The sequence below is a fragment of the Phyllostomus discolor genome, chromosome 1 (genome assembly GCF_004126475.2).
Source record: "Phyllostomus discolor isolate MPI-MPIP mPhyDis1 chromosome 1, mPhyDis1.pri.v3, whole genome shotgun sequence".
Taxonomy (NCBI): Eukaryota; Metazoa; Chordata; class Mammalia; order Chiroptera; family Phyllostomidae; genus Phyllostomus; species Phyllostomus discolor.
Window position 1 is genome coordinate 12337109 of NC_040903.2, and position 12292 is coordinate 12349400.

The 12292-nt window shown below is 43.6% G+C and overlaps 1 protein-coding gene across 1 annotated transcript in view; it reads right to left on the bottom strand.

The window, feature by feature from the left end:
• ADGRA3 (adhesion G protein-coupled receptor A3) overlaps positions 1-12292 on the bottom strand; it is a 107597-nt gene that overhangs the window by 59063 nt on the left and 36242 nt on the right. Inside the window, exons 3-5 of the mRNA XM_028506146.2 lie at positions 11127-11198; positions 5952-6023; positions 338-409 (exon numbers count right to left, since the gene is read on the bottom strand). Of these exons, the coding sequence (XP_028361947.2) occupies positions 338-409; positions 5952-6023; positions 11127-11198 (216 nt within the window). The remainder of the gene's footprint in view (positions 1-337; positions 410-5951; positions 6024-11126; positions 11199-12292) is intronic.

Genomic DNA, 12292 nt, shown 5'->3' on the forward strand with positions numbered 1-12292 from the left:
CAGAGGGAGGAACATTTTTACACTTCAGGGATCTGAGTAGTCAAAGAAGAAAACACTTTCCACTTTGAAAACAAAGTCAAAGAGAAAGAATCACCAACATATTTACTTGGAATACAGATTCAACAGATACAATATTCTAAGGAGAACATGGCGCCCCCATTGGAGACGCGCTATATTGAGGGTTACAGTATGGTTTTCAATGTGAGTGCATGAAAGATTCTAATTTCTGTAAAATTACAGGATTTTCCCCATGAACTCTGTTAAACCATATAATAACTATTTTTAGTTTTCAAAACCAAAGACATATTTATAGAAACAAGAAGAAGTTCTGACTTACAAAGACCGCAATGAGCCAAGATAATCAAAAGTTCCTTGAGATAATGAAGAAAACAAATTCCCGGAAAGGTTTCTGGGGAAAGAAAAAAAAATGATTTCACTTTTAAAAAGACTAACAAAATATATCTTCTTATACTATTTCATATTTCCTAAATAGTACTATAACCATTAAATATTACAAAGAATTTATAAAAGTTGTTTTAGGTCTTTTTATAAAGAGGGAACAAGTAGTCAATATTTGTCCGAGGCTGAAAAACAAAATTATTTTTAACCTTACATAAAGCAGTAAACAAAATTATTTAAAAATTATTTCTTCCCTGGCTGGTATAGCTCAGTGGATTGAGCGCAGCCTATGAACCAAAGTGTCGCAGGTTCGATTCTCAGCCAGACACATGCCTGGGTTCCAGGCCATGACCCCCAGCAACCGCACATTGATGTTTCCCTCTCTCTCTCTTTCTCCCTCCCTTCCCTCTCTAAAAATAAATAAATAAAATCTTTTAAAAAATTATTTCTGCTAGACAAGGATTTTTCTATCAAATAGCAGATGAGCCTGGAAGTGATCTCATTGAACCAGATCTTAGTCATGTTCTCACTGCGACCAGATTTACTCTTCGGGTGTTCACTCAGTATCATTTGAGAAAGCAAAATTAAAAAAACAAAGAAAGAGAGAACAAGAGATGACCTGCATGATCAGCAGCAGCAACCCATAGGAACCGAGTAAAAGTATCAGCAGAGTAGAAAGAGTCCGGGGTTTCAAGTGAAAGGCCGGGGATATAATGCCGTGTTGTCTTTCCTCTCATTTTCTCTGTATGCGATGCCTTTAAGACATACCTGTCTAAACCCTTGCAGAGTGTTGTATGAATTGAAGCCCCAAACACCCCATGCTACAACTTGAGTAGTCTGTTCCACCCACACTGACTTCACGGAAGGATTGTTTCCACGTTTGACTATGAACTCCAGCAGGGGAGGAACCTGTGCATCATTTAGTTCGGGGTAGCTCTGGTAGCTAGTAACATGCTGAGGTATATAGCAGGTGCTCAGTGGTGATGGAGCCCAGCTTCGGGGGGCTTCTAACATGTAAGAGGACTGAGGGCTCTGGGAGAATGGCAGCATCATCCTCCTACCCCAAGATCAGGTCTGTGTCTGCTGTGGCATCAAGGGGAACGCTCGTGCCCCGTGGGTGGGAATGCAAATGGGTGCAGCCACTGTGGAAAGCAGTATGGAGGCACCTCAAAAAATTACAAATGGATCTGCCTTTTGACCCAGCAATCCTACTTCTGGGAATATATCCGAAGCAACCCAAAACACTAACTCAAAAGAACATAAGCACCCCTATGTTCATTGCAGCATCATTTACAATCGTCAAGATGGGGAAGCAGCCCAAGGGTCCATCAGTAGAAGAATGGATAAAACAACTATGGGGTATTTACACAACAGAATACTACTCAGCTATAAAAAAGATGAAAATTTTATCCTTTGCAACAGTATGGATGGACCTAGAGAACAGTATGCTAAGTGAAATCAGCCTGTCAGAGAAAGACAAGTATCACAAGATTTCATGCATATGTGGAATTTAATGGACAAACTGAACCAACAAGCAAAGCAGAGACACAGTCACAGATGGAGAGCAGGATAACAGCTAAGGGGAAGAGTGTAGAGGGTGGAGGGACTGAAGAAAAAGGAAAAAGGACTCATGGACATGGACAACAATGTGGTGACTATGGGGGTGGGGAGGTATAAAGAAGAAAAAATGCAATAATGACAAAAAGGAAGAAGTCCTCAGACCTGCCAGGAGGCCTCCGGAGTCTGGGTTGAATGCTCCACATGGACAAGAAAGTGACAGGCGGGCAGGCGGATGCCCCAGGCCCCCAGTGGGGAGAGGAAGGAGGACTGAGCTGGGGGAGATCGGCTGTCCCCACGTCACGTGCAGCCGTGAATTCCTGCCAACTCCATCTTACACAAATGCCAGTCCTTCACCGACTGATATATAATGAACTTCAATCAGAACGTCACTTTTTATGTAAGTCCTTTGTTATAAAAAGCTGGATAAAATGACTCTGCTCCTCACAGAATTGCCTTGGAACTCAAAAGCAAACAAATAAAAAAGAAAATTTGCAAATAAAAAGAACGATAAACAAGATGCCCTTTTCCTTTTTGGCCTATAGGAGTGGATACCGAATGTGAATTTTGGAAAGGGCGCTGCCAATGGCAGTGTAAATCACTGTGTAACATTTCAAAAAAGTAGCTTAGGTGCAATTAAAATGAACAAGTGTACCTTTGTGAAGGTATCCTATGTGGAATTATGACTACGGGATTCGCTTAAAATAATGTAGGTGGCGGGACACGCGATGGGAGGTAAAACGGAAACAAGGCCGGCTCCGGGAGGCTAAGTGTTGAAACTCATTCTTTCTTTAGATGTTCAAAAGATGTTACCATAATGGTAACTTGAAAATAAAATCTGTCCTACAAATACAGAGCTTAACCATAAAATGAAGTAATTACATCTTACAGGGACCCCTGGATTCTAATTATCCTTTGATTCTCATTATTAGGTATTGTTAGATATTTTCCCTTACTAATCCCAGAGGAAGGAATCACACTGGAGAGAGACGCATCCATCTTCCCAGTAAACCCCAACGCACACCGATTTTTCCCCCCGGGGTTGGAACAGACCTCTGTTTGCCTGGCGGAACACGAAATGATGTTTGGCTTGGGTTGAGGGGCCGCTGAAACTCACACAAATGTGAAAACACTCCAACTCGGAGATGTTTACACACAAAAAAGCAAAAGGCAACTTGCGATGACAAGGGGCCAGCAAAGTCACTGCTCCTGCGTCCTCAGAAACTCGCTGGAGGGAGTGGCAGGTGAACGGTCCACCCCCACCCACCCACTCCCACCCTTCGGGCTGCTTTCGTTACCCTCTTGCTTAACTTTTCTTTATTTGCTTCCTTTCTGTGAAACAGATATATCTGAATCCCTGAGAGTGAAGTGAAAATGGTGGTGTATCGGTCTGTGTGTATACCAGGGTGTTTACCGGGGCAGATTTGTTAAAGGAAGAGAAAATGCAGTTAAATCTCTTGTAACAGAGAAAGAACCGACTAAATGATGTTTATACTGGAAATATTCTGTGGCTGTTAACAAGCATAAACTAAATCAACATGTATGCTCTTGCAAACATTAATACGTTGGTCATTTTTTTTTTTAAATGCAAATCGCTGCCCCAGCTGGTATAGCTCAGTGGATTGAGTACCAGCCTGTGAACCGAAAGGTCGTCAGTTCAATTCCCAGTCAGGGCACACGCCTGGGTTGCGGGCCAGGTCCCCAGTTGGGAGTGTGTGAGAGGCCACTGATCGATGTATCTCTCACACATCAATGTTTCTCTCCCTCTCATTCTCCCTCCCTTCCCCTCTCTTTAAAATTAAGTAAATAAAACCTTTTTTTAAAATGTAAATTGTGCCCTGGCTGGTGTAGCTCAGTGGATTGTGCGCGGGCTGTGAACCAGGCATCACAGGTTCGATTCCCAGTCAGGGCACATGCCTGGGTTGCAGGCCACAGCCCCCAGCAACCGCACATTGATGTTTCTCTCTCTCTTTCTCCTTCCCCTTCCCTTCCCTCTCTAAAAATAAATAAATAAAATCTTAAAAAAAAAGAAGGCCAAAAACAACGAAAAAAGCAATCTAATTTAAAAAAGTGTAAATTGTCAAATACAGCAGATCTTTAAAGCCTCACATGCCTGCCTATATATTTGTGGGGGCAACAAAACCTGAAAGTACATACGCCACACCGTTAGTGCAGGCTCTCTCGGGGTGGGGTCTGGGACGTGACGGGGAAAATTTAACTTCTCCCTCACATCACTGTATGGTTTTGCTGCTTAATGACACCAGTGATTTTTTTTTTATTGTATAAAGGAAGTTCTTATAAATATCATTCACCAACTATTTCTAAAAGAAAAATATTAAAGTTATAATTCTTAGGAAAAAAAGATAGGTTTTTAATCCATTAAAAAGCAAAAACCAGGAGAGTTTCTGGTTGGGTAATCCCCTGAGAATGTCTTTGTAAGTGAACTTCCTACGTGAAGGACAGGTGACCCGGCTGGTTCCCAGGCTGGTTCCCAGGCCTGTGGTCTGCCAGGTGCTTCCAGTGGGAAAGGGATGGGCGGGAACCTCTCAGGCACGGCTGCACTTCTCCGGGCCTCGTCTTCCCCCAGTGTCTCCCCATCAGCCAAGGCAGAGGTCAATGCATAGAATTCATCTACCCCCCACCCCTTCCCCAAAACTCACACCCACATCCACTGAAGCCTCGGACACATTTATTTTTCAATATTTAACCCAAACTTCCAAAGCCAACACTTGTTTCAAAAGGAGGAGGAGTCTGGGTGAGAACACGACAGGCCCCCATGCCAGCCTCCTGGGGAAGGGGCCTGGGCAGTCTGAGAGCCCGCGCCCCTGGGCAACCCGGAACGGCCGGCTGACGAGGCCGCCTAGGAGACCGCAGAGCAGGGGTCCACGCTAGCCTGTGTTCCTCTGTGTACTTCTTGTGTGGGAGGCGGAAAAAGGGAACTCTCCGATTCCCAATCTAAGAAATGTGCCAAAGGCTGTTGTTACTCATCAGATTCTGTTTTCCACCCGTTAGGCTGAGAAAAGGGTATATTCTCCAAGTCCAAAACACACGAGTATCACCAGCCGTCACAACAGGCACACTGCTGGGCTTGGAGCGCCCAGAAATCTGGTGATCTTGGCAGCCCGCACACAACAGGCATCCACACCTTCTTGGTCCCTAACTCTGGGCCACGTCAACCCAAAGTAGTATAGGCAACTCCACCGCAATAAAGTCCTGAACGTTTTCTTTTGGAGCAGGGTTGTGGTGGTAGTTTTGCTTATCTTTTCTTTTCCTGTTAAAGAATTAGTTCTTTTTAATGGGAGTAAAGGGAAGAAAACTCTACTTGAACAATGATTAAAATAAAATTTAAAAAAAAAGAATTAGTTCTTTTTAATTTTTTTAAAAACTAAGATATAATGGACATATAACACTGTACTAGTTTTAGGTATACAACATACATCCATACCTAGGGCAAAATGAGTACCACAATAATTTTGGTTAACATCCATCACCACACACAGTTATGATTTTTTTCTTGCGTGGGACCTTTAAGATGGACTGACTTAGCAACTTTCAAATGCACAACACGTCTTGTTAACTGGAGCCACCACGCTGTGCGTTACGTCCCCAAGGAGCTCTTTACCTTGTCACGGGAAGCGTGTCCCTTTGGGCCACCTTCGCCCATTCTGCCCATCCCTGCCCCCACTGCTGAAGGTTCAGAAGCTGCCTCAATTGACAACTTGTTTTAGGACCGCATTTAAAGGATGTGAATCAGGTACATTTCTGTAGATGCCACAGACTGTTCAGTGTGTCCGGTAAGGTGATGCCACGTTCTGACGACACCGTAAGTATCTCCAAGACGAAATAAATTCCAAGCTCCCTCTCACTGTACTACTTCAGTTGCTACTATATATCGCTGTTACATGAATATTAAACATGTCATAGGTATTTATCGATATAAGGGGACTGATTCAAATGTTTCCTTATCTCTTAATAGGAAAGAAAGATATACTTACAATCTAACCAGATTGGTGAGTCCTCGAAATATATCTGCATTCAGACATCCTATTCGGTTATTTGTCAGATCCCTAAGGGTAAAGAAAGGGGGGGGGGGGGAATGTCTTCAATTAGTTCTCTTGGTTAATGAAGGTTGCACACGTTCAATATTCAAAGAGAGCAGCAGCCAGGTACCACACACAGCCTTTCTTTTCAGCATCTCTGAGGTACCACGGCGAGGGCACTAAGGAGGTGCAAACCCTTGCTCTCACCTGCTTCTGACGCATGCAGACCAAACACTGATGAATGATGTAGAGTGAGTGCCCTTTGTGTTTCAGGCACTGACCCCTGTAAAATGACTCAAGACACAGCGGAGGAGGACACGTGAGACCGCATCTCTTTCCTGTCCGTGACACAGTCCGCAGATGACCTACACAGGGGTCCCCAGGGAAACGTGGGGGAGCAGAGCCCCACTCAGCCAACACCTAGCACGGCGGACTAGTAGACAAGTGATCACAGTAAACGCTCCACCTTTCATCTCCTTAAACTCAGAAGTTTTCAATGGAAATAAAACACACCCGAGTGAGCTTTTACTTCTCTAAGATCCACTGCTTAGTCCCCACACAAAGTAACGGGGCCAGTGCCTAGCCCTCCTTGAGCAATACCTAGGTAACGGCCCACTGCTTCCCCCAACACTCCTAAACCCTTACAGTTTCCATCAAATGCTACTTTCTCAATATTCTTTCTTCTCAATCCATGAAACCTTTCCATTTTCATCTATGTAAAGTTATTTGGTAAAGACAGGGGTGGGCAAAAGTAGGTGCACAATCATAATACAGTAACTAATAACACAAGAGCAAACTCTGTGTTTCGAGTGCTCATGACTGTAAGCCTGCTTTTGCCCACCCCTGCATTTTATTGTTTCTTCGCTGTATTTTTTCACACCAAGGGCAGCGAATGCAATTTACATTTTTATCTGGCCATTACATCTTAAATGGGAGGAAATAACTGATAATTTCTAGAGCCTTCATATAAGATGGCATGGCTGTCATCATTTATCGGCGGATTTAGCAAACAAATTTCACAAGAAAACCCTAAACCAATGAATCTTAATTTTTGTCAGTTGTTAGACTTGGAATTATTTATCATTTTAAATTTTGATAAAAAGAATGAGAACAAACTTTCTAAACCAAACTTTCGGAAGTATTTTTATCACATTTGCTTTAATGTCCATATTATTCCTTTTCATGGAGAATGGACACCTCCTTTGAGGTACATTCTGAGTCACCCACCCTCTTTAGAAAAGTGATTTGCACCACCCACTTCTAAAGTTGTTGGAGTTTAAACGGTATGCCTGGTAATGGAAAGAAATGCTTTCGTCTAATGAGAAATTCTGAGGGCGTGGCATTTGGACTCACTACAAACTTTTCACTCAGCTACTCTGCAGCTTGAGTAATCCTGGTGTTCTGTCATCTCACGGTTCTGCCTTTCCTTTCTTGTGTCAACTTTTGATAAAAGAATCTTAAGCAATTAAGTCTTTATCTGCACTTGCTATTTTCCAGCTCCTCGGACGATTAAAGCCAAGCATTTAATCGTGTGGGCCTTTTTTTTTTTTTTTAATTCCAGCCGATTTTCCTCTTATTTCTAGGTTTTACTGTTTAAGAAAATGAGGCATCATCTTGTGCGTTGTTGCTTAAACAAGCATTTCTGGGCTCTATTCACTCTCTTGTCTCAATTCTGAGCTTTAAATGGTGTAATTACCATTGATTCTTCGGGAAACAATTTCATTATGGCTATATCTATTTAAAATGGTATTTAGGTATTGATAATGAGTGTTCATTTAGATTGAAGATCGGCATGAATTTGTTGATAAAGCAAAATGAGATGCTGAGTGGATCTAGGTTTTACCTACTTCTGGTAGTTTATTCTGCAGAAACCGCTTAATCTTCCTGATTCAAATTATCTACAAAATAAAGGCAAAGGCATGGTACACTTACAAAAACACTCATCAAGCGGCTGTCGAGTGAGATGTGCAACTGAAATGAATGATTTAAGGCCCCAGAAGAAGCAGTGCCCATATCTAGAAGCAACTGTGAATCATTACTACTGCAGAACATCTTTATATCTCATTGAGTTTACATCTCAGACTCTCTCAGCTTGCGAGCTGTATACTGTACATTCTATTACAAGTCAGTGGTCTGAAATTAAGACTGTATTTTCTAGTGGGAAGAACATTATAAATGGCAATTATCTTCAGGCAAGAACACAAGAGACTATTTACCGTGTAATGCAATGCAAAACGCTAAGGCAATGCCTGGCACAATATTAGTAATTAAATTAAATGCTAGTGAACAGGAAATCTATATATTTATTTTGGATGGCAGTAATTGAGAAATTATTTACTGAAGGATAGAGAACTAGATGGAGAACTGAAGATATTTTACAGTGTCCTTAAACATCCTCCTGAAAGTGCTTTTTACTAATAGTCCAGTTTCCTTCCATTTCTATCTTGACATGGACAGACGGTTAGCATTAATCTTCAAAAAAATAAAGAGAGAGAGAGTGAAATGCTTCCCTCCAAAAAAGCTGTGACTACAGTGGCATGAATCTGTGGATCACGTGGATTACGTGGATCACAGGAGACAAACATAAGTGATCTTCTCAGGCAGTAGGATGTCACACCGCTTCCCCCGGGGAAAAAATGTTGGTGGGAAAAATCTTCCAATACTCCAGGAGTTTGGCTACGTTAGCATCAGAATGACTGGGAGGGACGGTTAAACCAGAGATGATTTGACCTGGGCTGCAGAGTTTCTGGGAGGGCAGATCCAGCACCTCCAGGCCCGCTTCCCCCTGAAGGCACAGGTCTGAACTGGCCCACCGACACGTGGTGCCAGTCTGCCCCTGGTGAGAAGCACCAGGGACGTGAGCTGCTGAGACACATCCGGCTCACTGAGCCCCTCCGCTCCGCTCCCTAGTGACTGCGTCTAGAGAGGTGTGCTGCCTGTTGACAGCTGCGCCCCGCACCCCTTCCTGCGTCAATCTGGCTGAATCCTAGCAGCTGTCAAGGCTCTTAGCAGCTACACTGGAGCCAGGGCTCTACCCCCTCTGTGAGTAGATTCCAAGTTCATATCTAGGCTCTTGGTCAGTGTGTATGGTTCCACTACCCTGCAAACCCTCAAGGAGTCCCCGAGTTGCCGTGGTATCCCTGGAGCCCAGCTCACTGTTGGGCACAGAACAGACCCAGTGAACGGGTGTGCAGCCGCACTGATGCTGAGCTCTGTCTCACACTTCATGTTGCTGAACCTGGTCGATACACCGCTACTGAACTCGACCTTGACCCACTGCAACTCGGATGCCTCCCTCATGCCTACCAACCTCCAACTCTTATCTTCCTTTTCTAGAATTCTGGTTTCCGTGCCCCACTGACCTGCCCCAGATGGGCCAGTGTTTCACACTTGTCTCATTAGAAAGCCTTCCCTGGAAACCAGAGAAGAGCAGAGTGAGTGCGGAGGAAGAAAACGGATCCTCCCCGCACATCACTGAGCCTCTTCCTCGGAGGGCGCACAAAGCCAGCAAACACCACGAGCCGCCCCCACCAAGGACACGGTCAGAAACTCCCCTCTACAGAGCCTGACTGCAATTTTAAATTCCACAAGACTAACAAAGAGTCTTTTAATTCCTGTCATTCTGAATCTTAAAACTGCCCAAGATAAGGAACTGAGAGACCTGGAGAGAGTCAGTTTTAGATGAAAGACAATTTTACTAGCATAAGTGATTTAAAAAAAAACACCTGAAAAATTAGCATGGCCAAGTCTTACAACTGGAGGTAACTACAAAAATGAGCCGGTTTTGAATGACAGAAAAAAGAGCTACGAGATAGCCAGAGTATTAGGATGGAAGGTCAGGGTCAATGTTTAAGTAGGACATAGTACAGACCGTACTATGGAAAGCAAATAAGACATAAATACTACTCAGGCACCTTGGGTTCTTTTTAGAAAATTAAATAAATAATACGAAAGGGTGATAGAACCAAAAGAAAGACACAGACAGAGACAGACAGGGGCTTCAAGGGTGACCCCCATAAAGAACAAAAGCACGGAGCTGGCCACTCTCTCCCGGGTGCCTTTTGTCCCCAATTCTCTGCACGTAAGCGGTTTCTCCTCACTGTCGTCAGGAATACGCTGAAACACACACCTGACCGTGTCTCTTCCACATCACTGATAAAGTTCTGCCTGCCCCCCACGCCCGTCTAAACAACAGATGTGGAATTCTTACAGCACGGAGAGAGATCATCAAAGCCCACAAAAGCCCACTCCTGCCCGGAACAGCCCAGCATTCTTCTCCCTCTTTCCACTTTAGGCTGTGGCCAAGGAACCAAGGCACTGTCCCAAAAGACATGCTGTCACGCCTGTGTCCCCCAAGCTTCTGTTCTTCTTCACACAAGGAGTGAGGTCAAGTCTAAATGTTCACTGCTCCCGCGGCTGGCCACCCACCCCTCTCAGGTCATCCCTCCTTTCCCTGGCGGATGGTTATTATTTGATCTGTTCTAGCACATATGCGTGATGTATTCTCATCATCCACCTATCCCCCCCACCCCCCAAGACTGTGAGCTGTTCCAGAGAAGTCAGAGATGGCGAGCGGCCAGCACGCACGAAATGCCTTTAGAAGGAATAAAGGATGGTGGGGCCGACAGGACACATGGCTCAGGGGTAGGGTTACTTCTCGACAACTGGGGCACAGCCTAAGAGGAGGGTGGGGAGGGGAGTTTTCATCTTCAGAATAAAGACTGGTCTTTAGGATTTGAAATAATAGTAATAATGATAATATTATAAAATAAGATACAGAATACATGACAATGGCAAGACTTCATATCATTAATAGAAAGGGACCCCAACTGATATGGAATTTACAACAGGTAGGATCTGAACACGTTCACAGCCTGACTGATGACAGCTGGCAAAGCCAACACAGCAACGATTTGATTGGCATAAGAGGGACACCACCACCAGGCAAATCAAAGTGCCTTCTAAGCTACTTACATGAAATATTCTGTTTTCTATCCCGGACCTGGCCGGGTGAACGTCTCAAACTTATCAGCAACCAATTTTTTGTTATCATGTAAAAGCTTAAAGTCGATGAACAATTACTTATAAAAGAAACGGTTTAAACTCAGATGAAGCACTTCAAACACTTACAATCTTTTTAGCGACGACAGTCCCCAAAAGGCACCTGGGTCTATACTACTAATAAGGTTATTTCGGAGGTCCCTGTTAAAAATAAAATAAAACAGATTATTTACAGGTGAGCACTGTTAACAAATGTTTTGGCACATTGCACTTAACTCCCATACAGAGAACAACAGTAACAAAAATAACGCGAGGAAACTGAAGCCCAAAAGACTAAACCAAGACCACCCCAGCAGTAAATGCTAGAGCCAGAGTCCAAATTCGAGGAATCGGACTCTATAGCCATTTTTTTTTTGGCCAACAGAAAAATAGAGGTATATGTCAAAAAAGATATATGTATCCTAGTAGTATTCAAATCTGTGGTTAGCAGTAAACTACAGTTGTATAAAATATTGTAACTATAAAAGGTTCTAGAATTTAGCAATGATAACTGCTAGGACAATTATTTAATGTTCAGTCGCTGTGCTAAGCACCATTTTTGTTTTTGCAGCCTTCTCCCTCATTTTCCCTACCTTCCCAGGGCATATGGTACACACCAGACGGTGCCTAGAATTCTCAACACCACCCCTCCAGGCGTGGCACTTGGACAACTCCTGTCCTGGTTTTTCATATGCTCTGGCCCTAGTAATTGGCATGATTACAAGACCGTGATCTAACGAAACCTAGGACCTTGAGGGAGGCAGAGAGTAACCATTTCCACTGACTTGATAAGAAGTCGAGATGTAAGCCTGGAACTGTAAGTGACTTCCTTGCTACCACAACAGAAGAGCCTGCCTGACGAAGCCAATAGATGAGAAAAGGAAATAAATGCTGAGTCCCTGGGTCCAGCCAAGCCTGAATGAAGTCCAGCTCTCACTCTGGGCTCCTTAGTTACACTCAAATCAGTGAGTTAGTATCTGTCACTTATCATCCCACTGAGATCTCACAATCAATCCTAGGAGATATTACTGTTGCTTCAGACAAGGACAATCATGTGCAGAAAGATGATGAAATCCGGCCAAGGTCTTGGTGTCAATAAGTAGCCAAGCCAGACATCAGGATGCAAACACATCTTTCTTACTGACATGGTGAACATTTACTAAAGGAACTGGGCAAATGTATACCTAGAGCAAGAGGGAGACAGATAAACATACCAAAAAGCTGGCCATAATTAAATCAAGGTACTAGAGATATTT